Source organism: Barbus barbus (assembly GCF_936440315.1).
Source record: "Barbus barbus genome assembly, chromosome: 40".
Classification (NCBI taxonomy): Eukaryota; Metazoa; Chordata; class Actinopteri; order Cypriniformes; family Cyprinidae; genus Barbus; species Barbus barbus.
Window position 1 is genome coordinate 22516019 of NC_136718.1, and position 19142 is coordinate 22535160.

General features: G+C 38.0%; 2 protein-coding genes across 4 annotated transcripts in view; one reads left to right on the forward strand and one right to left on the reverse strand.

Moving 5' to 3' along the window:
- LOC306859819 (G-protein-signaling modulator 2-like) overlaps positions 1-19142 on the reverse strand; it is a 31639-nt gene that overhangs the window by 3217 nt on the left and 9280 nt on the right. For all 3 annotated transcript variants that reach the window (XM_079401122.1, XM_079401123.1, XM_079401121.1), the window contains exons 4-14: positions 18789-18928; positions 18464-18587; positions 18084-18199; positions 17246-17401; positions 17054-17162; positions 15785-15923; positions 14886-14962; positions 14545-14730; positions 14279-14426; positions 13072-13298; positions 12029-12981 (exon numbers count right to left, since the gene is read on the reverse strand). In XM_079401122.1, the coding sequence (XP_079257248.1) occupies positions 12808-12981; positions 13072-13298; positions 14279-14426; positions 14545-14730; positions 14886-14962; positions 15785-15923; positions 17054-17162; positions 17246-17401; positions 18084-18199; positions 18464-18587; positions 18789-18928 (1596 nt within the window). In that variant the 3' untranslated portion in view covers positions 12029-12807. The remainder of the gene's footprint in view (positions 1-12028; positions 12982-13071; positions 13299-14278; positions 14427-14544; positions 14731-14885; positions 14963-15784; positions 15924-17053; positions 17163-17245; positions 17402-18083; positions 18200-18463; positions 18588-18788; positions 18929-19142) is intronic.
- Positions 9133-12009, forward strand: LOC306859389 (protein-glutamine gamma-glutamyltransferase K-like; the record flags this gene model as incomplete). The annotated part of the gene is made up of 9 exons (XM_079400403.1): positions 9133-9520; positions 9642-9839; positions 9957-10202; positions 10277-10395; positions 10721-10828; positions 10950-11133; positions 11214-11352; positions 11441-11633; positions 11722-12009. The coding sequence occupies 9 exons, from the start codon at positions 9133-9135 to the stop codon at positions 12007-12009; spliced, it is 1863 nt and encodes a 620-aa protein (XP_079256529.1).

Consider the following 19142-nt stretch of genomic DNA (forward strand, 5'->3'; position numbering starts at 1 on the left):
AAATGGCCCTTGGAATTTTAGAAAGGGGTGAATTGTGTTTGTCTTTATAAAATGCTTTGTATGACACTGTTCTGTAGCTGTATGACAACCAATAGTGAATACTAAAGCATAAATAAATATTAAATAATTAATTGATGGTTCATATGATTACACTGTAAGTCTGATGGGCTGAATATGGTTAATATCTGAATGTAACTTTATATATAAATTCACAACAACATGTATATCACTCCATCTCCTGTATGAAAACCTGAATATATAGGCTACAGTAGATCATGTACCATTACATTGTCCATTTGATCCAAATATGTATATAATAAAGTTTTTAATTCACTAATTAAATGTTTAATGATAATTTGTTTTTTTAAACATTCATTTGTCTCCTGTAGACCAACATTGAATATTTGCAGATATTTTAATCTGTAGTGCAGATCATCTGATATCTTTGTATCAAAGATAAATGTAATTTTTATAAATTCCCACAAAAACAACAAAACTCTCAATTAGTCAATGTTTATGGACGGGACGGTTATTAATGAAATTTTGAGCGTCGTGGTTTAATAATTTAGCTGTATATCCTCCTCCCCCTCTCTCCGATAGGTCTGTGCGGCGCTGCATGAAGTCGAACACACCTTATATGTAAGGTGGGAGGAGTTGGATCTGGATCCAACCACGCCCCCTGGATCTTGTAGGCTGCAGCGAAACTCTCCTAAATGACAGGAGAAAAGCGAAAGTGCTTGTCAGAGCGTCATGTGCATCAGGTTTTAAAGAGATAGCGCTGCTTTTAAAGTGAAACCTGATAGAAAGATTGGCGCTATTGTGCATTGCTCATCAGTGTTTGTGCAGCTCTGCTGCTCTGTGTTTCACGGAAATCTGGCTAAATGACGACATACTGGACAGCGTGTTACATCTGCCTAATTTCAAGCTGATCAGAGCAGATCGCGACGCGGAATCAACGGGGAAATCGCGCGGTGGCGGGACGTGCTTTTACATCAATGAGAGGTGGTGTACAGATGTAACTGTGTTAAAGAAGATGTGCTGTTCAGATCTAGAAACGCACTTCATTAACTGCAAGCCGTTCTATTCGCCGCGAGAGTTCTGCTCGTTCATTCTCGAGAATGTCTACATTCCACCGCAATCTCTCAAGTACTCTCAATTAATGGATTAAAATTTAAGGAGCATCTTTCCAATTTATTTTTTGTTATAATAACACCTAAATAAGATACTTGATCTTTGATTTGAATATTACATACAGTCAGGTCCATAAATATTGGGACATCGACACAATTCTAAAATTTTTGGCTCTATACACCACCACAATGGATTTCAAATTAAACGAACAAGATGTGCTTTAACTGCAGACTGTCTGCTTTAATTTGAGGGCATTTACATCCAAATCAGGTGAACGGTGTAGGAATTACAACAGTTTGCATATGTGCCTCCCACTTGTTAAGGGACCAAAAGTAATGGGACAGAATAATAATCATAAATCAAACTTTCACTTTTTAATACTTGGTTGCAAATCCTTTGCAGTCAATTACAGCCTGAAGTCTGGAACGCATAGACATCACCAGACGCTGGGTTTCATCCCTGGTGATGCTCTGCCAGGCCTCTACTGTAACCGTCTTCGGTTCCTGCTTGTTCATGGGGCATTTTCCCTTCAGTTTTGTCTTCAGCAAGTGAAATGCATGCTCAATCGGATTCAGGTCAGGTGATTGACTTGGCCATTGCATAACAGTCCACTTCTTTCCCTTCAAAAACTCTTTGGTTGCTCTTGCAGTATGCTTTGGGTCATTGTCCATCAACCCGGTCTCATCCCAAGTCGTCACATATTGACGCTTTGGTTTGGCGTCGCTTTTTGACGCTCAAGGTACCCCTTTAGCGTCACTTTTCGACGTGAAGGGAAGCGTAATTTTTCGGCGTCGATATGCTAACGCGCTATTGGGAATTTTATCGTCACAATAAGGTTGCCATTATTGCATGTATGTAGAGGTGTGATTTTTGAATGTAAACGGTCAAAATAGTGACTTACCCAACCCCTGCCCCTAAACCTACCATCTGCGAAGAAAACGCAAGATATAGGAGGCAGATGCAAGTACTGGCATAATTTATTTAAAAATGATTAATATACGCTAAGTGTTTCCTATTTAAAAAAATTACCTTCCCTTCACGTCGAAAAGTGACGCGAAAGGGGTACCTTGAGCGTCAAAAAGCGACGCAAAAACCAAGCGTCAATATGTGACGAGTTGGGATGAGACTGTGTTATGTCCATCTGCACTGTGAAGCGCCGTCCAGTGAGTTCTGAAGCATTTGGCTGAATATGAGCAGATAATATTGCCCGAAACACTTCAGAATTCATCCTGCTGCTTTTGTCAGCAGTCACATCATCAATAAATACAAGAGAACCAGTTCCACTGGCAGCCATACATGCCCACGCCATGACACTACCATGCTTCACTGATGAGGTGGTATGCTTAGGATCATGAGCAGTTCCTTTCCTTCTCCATACTCTTCTCTTCCCATCACTCTGGTACAAGTTGATCTTGGTCTCATCTGTCCATAGGATGTTGTTCCAGAACTGTGAAGGCTTTTTTAGATGTCGTTTGGCAAACTCTAATCTGGCCTTCCTGTTTTTGAGGCTCACCAATGGTTTACATCTTGTGGTGAACCCTCTGTATTTACTCTGGTGAAGTCTTCTCTTGATTATTGACTTTGACACACATACACCTACCTCCTGGAGAGTGTTCTTGATCTGGCCAACTGTTGTGAAGGGTGTTTTCTTCACCAGGGAAAGAATTCTTCGGTCATCCACCACAGTTGTTTTCCGTGGTCTTCCGGGTCTTTTGGTGTTGCTGAGCTCACCGGTGCGTTCCTTCTTTTTAAGAATGTTCCAAACAGTTGTTTTGGCCACGCCTAATGTTTTTGCTATCTCTCTGATGGGTTTGTTTTGTTTTTTCAGCCTAATGATGGCTTGCTTCACTGATAGTGACAGCTCTTTGGATCTCATCTTGACAGTTGACAGCAACAGATTCCAAATGCAAATAGCACACTTGAAATGAACTCTGGACCTTTTATCTGCTCATTGTAATTGGGATAATGAGGGAATAACACACACCTGGCCATGGAACAGCTGAGAAGTCAATTGTCCCATTACTTTTGGTCCCTTAACAAGTGGGAGGCACATATGCAAACTGTTGTAATTCCTACACCGTTCACCTGATTTGGATGTAAATACCCTCAAATTAAAGCTGACAGTCTGCAGTTAAAGCACATCTTGTTCGTTTCATTTGAAATCCATTGTGGTGGTGTATAGAGCCAAAATTGTTAGAATTGTGTCGATGTCCCAATATTTATGGACCTGACTGTATTTCTGACCAATTACATTCTTTGATGGACATCAGTTCACACTTTGAGAGGTTCAAGAACAGGCCTGATGCTTTGGAGAATTGCTGGATATACATTAGTGCTAAAGGAACTTGATTAGTATCTTGCAAAAAAAGAGTGGTATCATCAGCCAGCTGACTGATGAGTATCGGTTTGTCAGCAATAGAGATACCATGAAAACCACTATTAGAAATATAAGAAGCGAATATCTGGGAAACTAGTAACAATAAATAAGGGGATAATGGACACCCTTGCCTAATACCACGTGACAAGTAAAATCTAGGAGAAGTACCATATTTGAATTTAATTGTGCTACTACAGTTGTAATATAGAGTTCTTACCGCCTTACAAAAATATTCACCAAAACCAAATTTTTCCCCTGATTTAAATATAAATTTCTGTTCAACTGAATCAAAAGCTTTATAAAAATCCAGGAAAAGAGTAAAACTATTATGTTCCAGCAAATCACTATAATCTAATAAATCTAAAACTAATCTAATATTATTCATTATATGTCGGAATTGTGAATTGTGGCTGCTTTCCAATAGCTAGCAATTAATTCTTTAATTTTATCCTTTATATCTGGTAATTCTAAAAGTGAACTGTTAAGTTTCCACAAAGAAGCTCTGCATCGGCCTGTTACATAATCTACCATTAAAGGGGTATTAATAAAGATAGTTTTGTGGTCGGTCAACGGGGTACATTGAATGCCGACATTCAGATCAAAATTTGACATACATTTTGATATGAGCCAATAATCAATACGAGATTGTCTTGAACCACTTTTATTTGCCCAAGTAAACTCTAAATTGTTAGGGAATATCTCTCTCCAAATGTCCACCAATTCAGACTTGTCTATTAGGTCTAATAGTGCAGGACTAGAACAAGCGGTCCTTTTTGGTGGACATCTGTCCAGAAAATTATTAAGTGACACATTAAAGTCTCCTCCTAGAATGAAAAATGCATTAGGAAATTTATTAGACCAATATGTAAGCTTCTCATCTAATTTGTTAAAAAAAAAAAATTACCCAAAAAATTATTGTACCCATATATATATTTCTGAGAATTACAGTTTGTTGGTTAAGTGAAATTACTAATAAATGAAAATGACCTAAGCTATCCGATTCTGACCCTAATATATCCCCACCAAATTTGTTTCTCAAAATGCTTAGACCAGCTGAGTGTTCGGTGCCATGTGAACTCCAAATATCGTTGCCCCACTGAGATTTCCACCATTTGCAATCATCAATAGTCGAATGACATTCCTGAAGAAAACAGAAATCAGATTTGTGTTTTTTAGCAAACAAAAAAAGAGCTTTTCGTTTGACAGGATCCCTGAGGCCCCTGGCCTTAAAGGATATTAAAGACAATGACATTAACCACGAACAATATAGAAAAGAAACAAGAAAAGAAAAGAACAAAGTTTGAGTGAACCAAAAGAGTTGAACTCAAAATCACCATCCTCCAAAAAGAGCAAAGTTACTTGTTGAATAAGCATTGCCAACATTTTAAGTGTTGGCTACATCTTTAGCGGTCACTCTTTTACTCTCAATCACAGCAAATGGACCGTGAAAGCCAGCTCTCTTTCCTTCCCGTCTTGCCTTCTCTACCGTTGGCCACATGAGAGATCTCGCAACCATGTCTTTCTGCGAAAGATCCTCGAAGATCTTGATCTTCTTTTCCCTGAGAAGGATGGACGTTTTGGCATCTCTCCAAACTTTGTCCCGCTGGGACCGCGACAAAAATAAGACAATTATGCGATGAGAGGTTCTTTCCGCAGCAGAACGAGGTCCCAGCCTATGAGCGATATCAACTCCACGGGGTAGATCTGCAGCGATGCTCGGGGAGACCTGGCTGAAGAGGTCGACGATCATCTGCTTTACATTCTCTCCTGCTTTCTCCGGAATACCAGCGACGCGAAGATTCCATCTTCTCTTGTAAGCATCCAGATCATTATAGTTATCACGAAGTTCGACGTTGTCTTTCTCCAATCTTACGAGTTTCTTTTCCAGTTCCTCAGTTTTTTCATTCAAATGCTTCAATGCACAGCAAGGAGAGTTTCTTCTTTATCCTCCATATTCGTAAGTCAGCACAGCAATTTATAGCAAAGGCACATGGATTATTATTATTAGTGACTAGCTGGCAAAAGCGTCTTCAGTAAGCTCAAATAGTAAAAAAAAAAAAAATGCAAAGGAAAAAAAATGATTAAAAGTAGGCTACTTAAAGTTCAGAATCCAGTTTATATTATGAGTTGTGCATGGCTGGACACGCCCCATCCGGTCACCAACGGTCGCTATCGCTCGTGTCGACGGAAATTGCCAGCTCTCCATTGAAATGAATGGGATCGTGTTGCTTTTTCGCTGAGTGTCGCTTTAGTGTTTAAGTCTGTCACTGATGGAAATCAAAGAACAAAAGAAAAAGGAGAAATCACTCTGTTCTAGTCGCTGATAAACTTTTGTAATTTGAATTAATTTCATAGTTTATACATATACAATTTATACTGTTTTAAGTTCACTTAAATTAAAAGTCATATTTTTTTCAGAGCCTATTATGTGTTAAAAATAATGGCTTTCAATTATATGGCTATAAATTAATGGCTAAAATTGAGGGGAAATTAATTTAGAGATTATTGGTATGATACTGGCCTTCATTAATTGTAGGCTACCTAGTAACAAAATGCTATTAAACCGTATTTAAAATATGCCATCTTTATGTTGTTTCTACATTAATTTGGAGGTTCACTGTGAAAATATGATAAATATATTATTAAGCAATTAATTACATAAAAACTGCGCAAGCGATTGATAGCACTAATGTTAACCTTGCATAGATGTTATTATTGGTATAATTGTTTATTTTAAAGCTGAATATGCTTGTAAATTGAATTTCTTATTTTATAGAAAAAATGTTTTTCATTAATTCTCTTGCATGTGAATTTTCATACTCTGCTTTTCAACTTTATGAGTCATTCTATTTAATAACTGACTCACAGTCAAATATCAAAGTCATCCTTGTTCTGAAAATCATGAGAAATAAATGTAAGAATAATGGACTTTTAACTATAATCCAATAATCCACTATTACTGTATGTATCAGAGCTAATTTTGCTTTAAACCTCTTATTTAATCTCTATATTGAAAGGAGCTCTGTTCTTTCAAATGTATATTATAGAATAAAATAATAATAAAAAAAGATTTTCTGCCTTGCATCTCTTAATATAACACGATTAACAAACAGGGTCAGTAAGAAATAAACAGACATACTTTACTTACAGGATGTTTATGATATCTTTGGGAGAATACTAATATATGTATATATATATATATATATATATATATATATATATATATATATATACACACACTCACCTAAAGGATTATTAGGAACACCTGTTCAATTTCTCATTAATGCAATTATCTAATCAACCAATCACATGGCAGTTGCTTCAATGCATTTAGGGGTGTGGTCCTGGTCAAGACAATCTCCTGAACTCCAAACTGATTGTCAGAATGGGAAAGAAAGGTGATTTAAGCAATTTTGAGCGTGGCATGGTTGTTAGTGCCAGACGGGCCGGTCTGAGTATTTCACAATCTGCTCAGTTACTGGGATTTTCACGCACAACCATTTCTAGGATTTACAAAGAATGGTGTGAAAAGGGAAAAACATCCAGTATGCGGCAGTCCTGTGGGCGAAAATGCCTTGTTGATGCTAGAGGTCAGAGGAGAATGGGCCGACTGATTCAAGCTGATAGAAGAGCAACTTTGACTGAAATAACCACTCGTTACAACCGAGGTATGCAGCAAAGCCATTTGTGAAGCCACAACACGCACAACCTTGAGGCGGATGGGCTACAAAAGCAGAAGACCCCACCGGGTACCACTCATCTCCACTACAAATAGGAAAAAGAGGCTACAATTTGCACGAGCTCACCAAAATTGGACGGTTGAAGACTGGAAAAATGTTGCCTGGTCTGATGAGTCTCGATTTCTGTTGAGACATTCAGATGGTAGAGTCAGAATTTGGCGTAAACAGAATGAGAACATGGATCCATCATGCCTTGTTACCACTGTGCAGGCTGATGGTGGTGGTGTAATGGTGTGGGGGATGTTTTCTTGGTACACTTTAGGCCCCTTAGTGCCAATTGGCCACGGCCTACCTGAGCATTGTTTCTTACCATGTCCATCCCTTTATGACCACCATGTACCCATCCTCTGATGGTTACTTCCAGCAGGATAATGCACCATGTCACAAAGCTCGAATCATTTCAAATTGGTTTCTTGAACATGACAATGAGTTCACTGTACTAAAATGGCCCCCACAGTCACCAGATCTCAACCCAATAGAGCATCTTTGGGATGTGGTGGAACGGGAGCTTCGTGCCCTGGATGTGCATCCCACAAATCTCCATCAACTGCAAGATGCTATCCTATCAATATGGGCCAACATTTCTAAAGAATGCTTTCAGCACCTTGTTGAATCAATGCCACGTAGAATTAAGGCAGTTCTGAAGGCGAAAGGGGGTCAAACACAGTATTAGTATGGTGTTCCTAATAATCCTTTAGGTGAGTGTATATATATATATATATATATATATATATGTGTGTGTGTGTGTGTGTGTGTGTGTGTGTGTGTGTGTGTTGTGTTTGTGTTTACATAACACACCCCGGTACTGTGCATCTGTAAATAACTTATCAAACCTTCATCTGTACATAGGACACATGCACATTCACAGTTCTGTCTATGGGCATGTCTCCTTTCTGTATATTTTTATTCTTTATTACTAATGTTATTCTTAATTATTGTCTATTCTCTTCATTATTAGTGTTCTTTATCACCTTAATTATATGTTGTCTGCACTATGTTTGTACTTTCTGTACTGGAAGCTCCTAACACCAAGACAAATACCTTGTGTGTGCAAACACACTTGGCAATAAAGCTCTTTCTGATTCTGATATATATACACACACATTCCAATCAAAGATATACTGTAAGAATGACTAAAGAAAATTGAGAATGTTTATTACATTATTGTATTAGTTTTACTACTGTTGTCTCATCTTAATCACTTTGCTCACGTCTGGTGTAGACAAGGTATTGGTCTGAAAAAAGTATTAGAAAATGACTCAAAGTTTAAAAGTTCAGAACAATTAAACTAAGATGTTAATTTGTCCCATTAATTAGTAACAATTCACGACTCAAAATCCTTTCATCTCTTTCTTAAGAGGACAATTACTCACACTCTTTAGTTATGAGCTGTGGATGGGGTGGAGATGTAGTATAAATATCCCGTCTGCTGTGGAGACAAACGAGCAACGAGCTGGTTAAAGCTGGACTTACTGTTCACTTACTGCAGCACTTCAAGTTTACAGTTCAGTTTCTCTTGAACAGACAAGGACTAAAACCATGCAAGTAATCTTCTCAGACATTGTTTGAAACTTGTTATGAATTGCTATTAGAAAGCTGACATCTAGAGTTCATAGGCTGCTTTTGTGCATAAAGAGTTAACATCTTTAAAACATCAAAACAACATCTTTAGCAGATTATTATTTCTGAAGACCTTCCTTTTCTGGTATGATTATATAGTTATGGTTATATAGTTAAAAAAAATTGCCTTTTGGGAACAGCCTAATGTTCTCAAGAAACAAAACTAATGTTAGGATGATATGTTTTTGCTGTCCAGTAAAAAGAGCTCAAAAAAAAACTTACAGATCATACTCATGTCTCTCATTTCTTTCATTTTTGCCCAGCATGCCTTTTGCATACAACCCATACAGAAACCTCTGCACCACCGGCCGTTTCCCAGCCATTAAACTGCATGAGGATTACTGCAGGAAAGGAGCATGCTACACACCGGTTTACAACAACCCTTGCATTAACCCATGCACCATCCCTTATGCTCACTCATATGATAACCCATATGTTAACTCATATGTTAATGCTGGCGCTATCTCTTATGCGCACCCATATGTTAACTCTTATGTTGACCCATATGTCAACCCTTGTGCTACTCCTTTCGTTACTCCATACACTAATCCTAGCAGCTCTGTCGCTACGTGCCATGAATATGCGAAAAAGGAAGTTGTCGTCAAGGAATATGTGGATGATTGCACAGGCACACTAGTCACTGGAGTAGAGAGTAAGAGTCTTTGTGTTTTCTGCTTCTTTGTTCTGCAGTGCATGATGGGAAATGTGTTATTCTTACTCATAACTCAATTAATTATTTGTTTGATAATAAATTACCTGTTTTCTGCTTTTTCCATTTGGTGCTGTCCTCCGGGTGAGTAAGGTTGACCTTCTCAAATGCAGGACTGGACTGAATCGTCAGGAGCACCACACACATTATTTCCACGATGATCGTCTCATCGTCCGCAGAGGACAGTCTTTCAATATGTGGCTTGATCTATGCCGTCCTTTCAATCCCAGCTGTGACAAGCTTCACCTGGAGCTCAATCTAGGTTGGTTATGGCCAACAGCATGTGGAAACATGCCAAGAAATAACATGTACAGGAGGAACAGCTGAACCAACATTTCTACCCTCATTGAAATCTCTTGTTCTTCTGTGTGTTTTACAGGTCACATCCCATCCATCCGGGACGGCACATATGTGATCGTTCCAATAGTGGAAGAATTCAAGAAAGACTGCTGGGGGGCAAAGATTGTGGAACGAGTACAAAACAGACTGTGTGTGCACTCTGTTCCGACTGCTTGCGTTGGCCGATACCATCTCAGTGTCGTGACACACTGTCCAGGAGGCAGATTCACTTTACCTTGTGTTCCTGAAAATGAAATTTACATGCTGTTCAACCCCTGGTGTAAAGGTGTGCGTTTCATTAGACTTTAAAATAATCATGAACCTGAATATTTGCTTAAAGTGCAATGTTCTCTTTATCAGATGACTGTGTGTACCTGAGTGATGAGGCGGAGAGAGCTGAGTATGTGCTGAATGACATGGGCAGAATGTGCTATGGAACTAAGCAGCAGATTGCCTGCAAATCATGGCACTTTGGTCAAGTAAGAGCCAGACTTTTAACTCATATATTACAAAAGTGCTTACACGTGAGTTAACATTATGTCAGAGAGCCGCTGTGAATCTACTGATTTCAGTGGGAATAGTGTGTCACAAGAAAATCTAGTGTCTAAGTAACCCCATAAATAACAAGGGTGTGCATTAAAAGTGTTGGAACCTATTGGGGTGTCTGCTGGAAATGTCTATACACGTTCCATTTCTCTTGAAGCATATAGAGATATAATTCTACAGAATAAGCTCTACTCTACAAGAGACAGCATGGCGAATTTGTCAATTTCCAATTTCCTCTCTCCTTTGTCTGATTTGTAGTTTGATGAGGGAATCTTGTCTGCGTGTATGTATGTGTTGGAGAAGAGCTGTACACCTTGCTCAGGATGGGGAAACCCCATTAACATTTCCAGAGTGCTGTCTAACATGGTGAGTCTTCATTTTCTTCATATAAATACCCTGATTTCATGTTGGAGAGCCTTTATAATGGTCCAATTTGTTCTCTTCTGAGTGTGGTTTCTATATAGTTTTAATCATCTCTTCTTGTCAGGTTATTGCCAACAAAGACTGTGGTGTGCTGGAGGGTAACTGGTCAAACTGCTATGGAGATGGAACTGCTCCGACATCCTGGTGCAGCAGCAGTGCTATCCTGAAACAATACTACAAATGTGGAGGAATACCTGTCAAATATGGACAGAGCTTAGCCTTTGCTGGAGTCACCAACACACGCAAGAGTTCCTGCAGACTGGAGGAGAAAAAGTTGTGAGAATATGATTGTAGATGTAATGCACTTTTGTTCTTCTCTTTCTCATAGTGTTGAGGTGTTTGGGAATTCCTGCTCGCCCAGTTTCAAACTTCTGTTCTGCTCATGACACTGATGTTTGTTTGACATCTGATGTCTATTTGGATGAGAAATTCCAGCTGATCGATCACATGAACCGTGATTCAATCTGGTAAGTGTCATTACCGTTTGTGATGTCCAAAAGAGTTCCTCTGAATGTGTATTGTGTTTGTATTTCTTTCATGTTCTCTTCCATGTAGGAACTACCATGTGTGGAATGAGGCCTGGATGACTCGAACTGATCTGCCATCTGGTTTTGGAGGTTGGCAGGTGCTTGATTCCACTCCTCAACTGACCAGCCAGGGCCTCTTCCGCTGTGGCCCTACCTCTGTTTCTGCGATCCGCAGCGGGCAGGTCTTCCTGAAGCATAATGCACCCTTCCTTTTCGCCGAAGTAAGTAAATTCCTTAAATTTACCATTGTGTGTCAGCGATTATAATGACATATGACTTATGATTCCTGTTTGTCTCTCTGTGTTCTAGGTGAATAATGATAAAGTTTACTGGCAGAGGAAATGTGATGGTACATTTGGTGTTGTCCACGTTGAGAAGGATGTAGTAGGACACTGCATCAGCACCAAGGCTGTCGGCTCAGATCAACGTATAGACATCACAAACCTCTACAAACACCCACTTGGTAAAACCACATGCATGTCTCTTAAAACATCCGGTTCAGCTCTCAACACCATGGAGCTTATACTAGTGATGAAGGTCGGTGTTGCTTCTGTGATTCATTCCTCTCTAAATTTTCCTTCTACTTTCATTGATTAGGTTCTTCTGAGAAGTGCACTTTTTGGGGGGGGGGAATTGGCATTTATGAGTCTGAGAGATTGCAAATGTCATTCTAAACAGTCATTAACCAACTTTTTTTCTCATTTGGAAACTCAAGTAATTGTTTCTTGGTGTGTGTTACTCTGTCCTGTGTAGCTTCAGCTTCAAATAAAATATTTCCAGCATACTAAACTGTGTCAGTTTGTGATGTGTAATTGAGCAGGATCTATTAAAATGATGCTTTATTCCCCTCTTGTCATTTAAATTTAGTAATACATTCTTGTCTTATATACTTTTATATTTTATATTTACATAAATCCAAACTTTTGCAGACTGCTTCTAAAACCTCAAAATATTAATATAGAGCATTGCTTCGCTGGTATTAAAAGATAAAATAAATCATGTCAAGTCAAATAAAGAATCAAACCATAACTGATACTATGTTTAGTGTTAAAAATATATATAAAATGGTCTGACATAATCTACCACTGGTTAAAGTCCATCCAGTTATCCAGGTAAATGAAATGCATTCAGTGCATTATACTGAATCCCTGAGAAAGAGCCTGCAGTCTTGGTCTGAATATAAGCATATTCTGCACAGAAATGTCTGAATCCAGTTCAGATCATGGAAGTAGCGAACTTCAGTAGAAGAACTTCATGCAGCTCCTCCTTCAAAAATCTTAAGTGAGAAGAGAAATCATCTTATAGGCTCTGATTTTCAACAAGGCAATGATTCATGAGTAAGACTTCAGTGAGTTTGTAAGGTCCTAAAATAGTATTCTGGCTTCATAAAGAACGTTATTCAAGATTGTTCTGAAGGGGTCTCGTTTCTGAGGGTAAGATGACTCTCTGCTCATCTATCCGTTTGGCCTGGGAGCGAAGGATGAGGCTGAAGAAGTCTTCGTCTGGGACTGTAGGGCCTCTGGTGGGAGGAGGTGGAGGAGCACATCTCTGATCATCCAGTCTGGATCTCTGTACAAGCCAAAAACAGCTATTGAACATATGCGTTCAGAAAGAGTTAATACTGTAGTTCCATGCACCCATATAATAAACAACATTAACCTGGCACTTAATCAGCATGTCGAAGAAGTCTTCATCTGGTTCTTTGTTATCGGCCGAGGCCATGAGTTTGCTAAGAACGTCCTGGCTGTGGCGCTGGTCCAACCGGAGACCCGGGAGATTGTCCACACTGGTCCGCTGCTCGTCCAGCCGACGGCTCTGTGAGCTGGCCAGCAGGTCTAGGAAATGGCCAGGCTGTGCCGAGGCCTCCGCTCCGGGTGTGGAAATAGCTGAACAAGGTTAAAAACAGAGCAACGTGGTCCATTTAAACACTGATAAAATACACAAACACTACAACTGTTCAAGTTTTGTTTTTTAACAAAAATTTATACTTTTATTCAGCAAGAAAACAATAAATTGGTCAAATGGTCAAAAGTGTCAGTAAAGACATTTATAATATAACAAAAAATTTAATCCATTTCAAATAAATTATGTTCTTTTTTAACTATTCATCAAGAGACCTGAAAAAAATTACCACCATTTCCACAAAAATATTAAGCAGCACAACTTTTTTTTTTTCAATACTGATAATAAGAAATGTTTCTCAAGCAGCAAATGATTAGAATGATTTCTGAAGGATCATGTGACACTGAAGACTGGAGTAATGATGCTGAAAATTCAGCTTTGCATCATGGGAATAAGTTACATTTTAAAATATATTACAATAGACAAACAGTTATTTTAAATAGCAACATTATTAGTTTTTACTGTATTTTTGATCAAATAAATGCAGCCTTGAGTATGAGACCTCTTTCAAAAACAACTTTTGTTAAAAAATAACATTTGATTTATTTATTTTTGAATGTGCAATAATAGAAGTTTGACATTCTGCACATAAACAGGCACAAACAACAGGACATTTTGCTTTCTGTTTCTAACACCTATTTGAAACATCAAGTATCTTATAATTGGCTGTGATTTTGTCATGTGACAATACTCTAGTGTTTACTCGTTCCTTGTCACTGTATGCCCTGCAGTACGCTGGTATAAACTAAAGGTGCGTTCACATTGTCACTGTCTATTAGTTGCTAGTAGGCTTGTTCTTTGCAGAAAGTTCATTTCTGCTCACAATGCATGACTTCTGTACACTGAAATCACCTGCTTCTACTTTTCTGCTTTAAATCACCATCAGTGTGAATGCACCTTCAATGATTTTGCACCTTCATATACAAGTATAGTTTGCCCAGGTCAGAGAGGGAGGAAGACTCACGATTCTTCAAGGCTACAGGTGGGGTTTCACAGGGAACGGAAGGGCTTAGGCCGTCCTGTAACGAGCACCTTTGGTCATCCATGCGGTTGCCTTGAAAACGACTCAGAAGATCAAAAAAGCCGTCGTCACCCAGAGTTACTGGGGCATACTGTGGGAAAATCAAGCCATTCAAGGAAATTATAACATTCATAATAAATATTTTATTAAATTTGTTTTTTATCATTTAAAATGTGTCATGTGTCATTCAGAAAAGATTAGTATTTGACCTGTTTGTCCAGACGGACTGAAGGTGGGCTGCTGCTGCTGTGGTTCTCAGCAGGCGGACTGGAGTTTGACCCATTCAGCCTGTGTTTTTTGCTCCTGAAGCGATTGATGAAGAGAAGTTTAGAAGATGTCTTGGCTACGGATGATTTGGTTTGCTGAGGGGTTGTAGACTCCTCGCAGGCCTGGCCCTGGACAGATGAGGCATTGAACACTTTTGTTACTCATTATGAAGTCTGAATTTTGACACTGACTTTGACTCCAAAGGGTTTTTGGTTGTTTTTATTTTTCTTTGTTAGGGCCAGTGTTAAGCATACTAATAAAAGCACCAAGGCGAATGTCTCACCATATTTTTGTCAGAGCTGAGTTTCATGAGCTCCATGTTCTCCATGCTGTGTCTCCTGCTTCCTCTGGCTCTTCCATCTACAAAACCAGAAAGAAGCTGTGACTCTGACTCATTCTGTAGATCAGTTGTGCTGAAAGCATATATTGCATAAACGTACTAGTATTTGTTTCTGCCAAGCATATTAATCATGCACAAAGTAATTTTGTACATTTTAAGTGTATATATTTGTTTGTGATAAAAAAAAAAGAACAGCTCAAGGAGGATATTCAATTAATTCGAGTTTAAACAAAATGTACAGCTTTCATCCAGTAGGTGGCACCATCACCAAACATGGTACTCTCAAACTATGCCAAAATACAGCATAAACTGCACATTTTAAGAAATAGCATTTTAACACTTGTATTGCAATTTTTTGCATTATTGAAATGATTTGAAAATAAGACAATTTTAACAGTTGTATTTCAAACTTCTGAATATATTTCATATTCTGAATATACTTTTTGTTTTAAATTTATTACATTCTCAATATTAATATGAAAGCACTATTTTTGATAAACAAAATAAAATAAAACTTTGTGGTTTGCACTCATCACAAATATCATTTTGTTTATCTAGGTTTGTACAATTTAGTGGTTTATTGTATTAACATGATTATTTATATTTCCCATTTTTTTTCATAATTACCTCCCATTTATCTGAATTTAATTTAGTATTTTTTTGGTATTATTATTTTATTGCCGTTTCTCCAGCACTCTATATATATCATTAAAAAATATATAGTTAAATCATAAATAATAATAAATAATATGTAAATGTGTTAAATAATATTACTAAGTACTTAAATGTAACAGCCATTTGTGGTGGTTTTAAAGTTTGAGGAAAGTTGTGTGTGTTGTTACCAGGCAGACTGCTGTCACCGGGCGGACTCTCGACGAAGGCAGAGCTGTTAGTGTTTGAATTGTTCTGCTTCAGACCCAAAACTACCTGCAGATCAGATACGTTCATTCGAGCCGTCAGCTCCCCACCACGGTCTCCAATCTGAGCAGCATGCACACACACAGGAAGGAAAAAACATGACTGGAAGTGCTTCTCCAGAAAACACACATTCAATTCAATCACGAACAAACACATGAAGCCTGCTTAAGTCACATTTCACCTCAAAATCAAATGAAAGAAATAAGAATATTTACCCTCCCATTATTTTTATGACAATTAAGCACAAAAAGTCCTCGTCTGCTTTTTTTGCATTTCACCTCTGCTCTAACTTGTTTCCTAATCTAGTGTCCTAATAAAGCTGACTTTGTATCTTATTAATATTGATGGCTCTGATTTGCTAGATTTCCTTCTATTGTAACTAACTTTGGACAAAAAACTCTGCTAATGCATAAATGTAAACATTTTCCACAATTCTCAATAGCGAAATGGTAAAAACAAAAAACAGGTCTAATGCCACATAAGCAGAAAATAACGAAAGTCACTTTAGAAGAAATTATTTAGAGATTTCAGTGGAATAACAATGACAAATCATTCACAATAAGATCAGGAATGTGCATTAAGAAAAGAAATCTGTTCAATTTTGATGTTAAATGTGTTTTTAATCACTAAAGTGTGTCGTACAAACTGAAAAATGTATGCTGATTAAATAAAATAAATGTATCAGAGACAGAAATTAGGAAAAATGGGAACTTGATTTTAAGAACTGAGAATTTAGGGTGAAAAAGATTATAATTGTCATAAAAAAAAAGTCACGATTTTAGTTACTATTGTTTTTACATGTTATTACTTGAAATAAAACAACCATTAGCTGAAATAATATACAAAAAAGCTAGCTGCCAAGGCAACATTTCGTTAAATTACTAAAACTAAATAAACTAAACATACAAACTAAAACTGTAGAGAGAGAAAAACTTTAAAACTTAAAAATGTAAGCAGAAAATAGAAAATTAAAATTTGAATTCAAAATATGAACTAAAATTATAATAGTATAGTAATGATACTAAAACCACAAGCTTCTTTTTTTCCAATTTAAAATATAATTTCTTGCTATTGTTTCTTTTTACTTTTGATCGTTCTTTTCCTTGAGATTCACCCCGTGGGCTTTACTGTGCAGACAGGAAGTGTGTTGGCGTTATCTCAGTGCGCGCACACACACACACTCACACACACACCTCTTTGGAGATCTCCAGATGTTTTTCAGCGAAGCTCATGGCCTGCTCATGGTTTCCCAGTGCGGTGTAGGCATTCCCTAAACTCCAGCACGCTCTCCCTTCTCCGATCCTACACACACACAGACAGACAGAAACAACGTTAGACGTCAGAAAGAGCAGCAGCACAGACAGGAAGTGCCATTGACAGTGTACCTGTCCTTGAGGTCCTGAGCGATGATGAGATGTTTGAGGTGATAATCTATGGCTCTCTCATAGTCCTGCAGCAGCGTGTAGGTGTTGCCCAGACTGTAGCAGGCCTGAGCCTCCACGGCCCTGTCCTTCAGCTGCCGCGACAACTGCAGCGTCCGCCTGCAGGAAAAACACACCACAATCACCTCAACATACGACACCAGCTCATCTGACAGCAAAGTACAGACGTACATGTTTTTTGGACTTGTACCATGGTAACATCATATATTAGGCATGAAACGTTGAGCCATTGTACTTGGATATAAGACTGCTGAAGAAACCTGGGAGCCTGCAGTCCATGAATGAGGCTCCCAGTATATCTGATCCCAGTCTATTCAAATGTCTATATATGCTAAACGTTGGTTTAGGTCGAAGGTTTCGATAAATAAAGTTTTTTTTACAATAAACATGGCTATAATAATGGCTATAATATAATGTCTATTTTAATAGCAATTAAATAAATAAGAAAGTGGAAAGGAAATCAATTATCATTTGTAAATTAATTATAATAAAAAAAAACAATAATGTCAAAAAAAAGAAATAGTCACAGTTGCTGTCTTGCAAGCAGAAAAATTACAATGAATATTATTATAAAGGCTATAATATAATGTCTATAATAAACTAAATAGGAAAGTAGAAAGTAAATTAATTATAATTTGTAAAAAAATAAATAAAAAGCAAACTGACTTACAAAATAAAAATCATTTTAAAAATGATCACGGTTGATGCTTTTGTTCATATTCCTTGCTTTGAATATTAACTTAAAAACTTGGAATAAAATATAAAACAAATCAAAACTGACTTGTAATGTTCAGCTGCAACTTCAAATTGTCCAAGGAATATGTATGCATTTCCAAGGTTGCAATATGCTCTCCGCTCTGCAGCTCTGTCTCCAAACTCCTTTGCAATAAGGAGACGCTGTAAAAAACAAACAAACTAAAATTTTATTTATTTTGACATGAAGCCTAATTCATGAAACATAAACCCTGCTGACTTGTTCATCTGCACCGAGTACAATGCTGCAAGTTTCTGCATTGTTATTATATATTGTATATCTCGTAATAATACACATAAAACTGTAAACATAATACAGACCTTTTCTGTACAGTAATCCAACATTTATCAGTTTGTACATTTTTAATCACAGGCTTGTTCACTTAAGAAACGCTCTGTATGAAATACCTGTTCGTGAGCCAGAACCGCATCCTGGAAGTTTCCAAGCAAATAGTGCGAGTTGCCAAGGTTACCGTAGGTCCTGCCCTGTGCTGCTCTGTCCCCCAACTCTTTCACAATGGCCAGATTCGCTCTTCAAACCGAGAGGTGCAATATTAGATACAGTGGCGGGGATAAAACAAGAAAAGCTTTAGCATGCCTTTGGAAAACATTGCTGCAGTCTCTGCAATGTTCCTTCAGGAATGAAATATTTTGTCTTTTGGCACATGTGTGTCGTCTACACACTGGTTTGGGTGTTCAAAAGAATGAAAACAACAAATGCTGGCTGGCTCACTCGTAGTACTCTGTTGCTTTCTTCAGAGCGATGCGTGCCTCCTCGGGAAAGTCTCCAGGGTCCATACCGCTCCAGCATATGTTCTTCCCCTTGGCGTGGTACACATTCCCATAATTATACAGCGCTCGGGCCTGCCCCACCTAACAAAACCACACACAGACACGCACATGCAACAGTCAGTCCACACGCACCACTCATTACACACCTAAAACGGATCGACGGCTTGCATTTAAACTATGTTTATGGTCTGTTAAAATAGATCAAGTGGTGTCTCGGGATAACAGGACTTCCAAAAACATGGCCATCAACTGTTCAAAACAGAGTTTAAAGGAATAGAAAGATTTTGTCGTCATG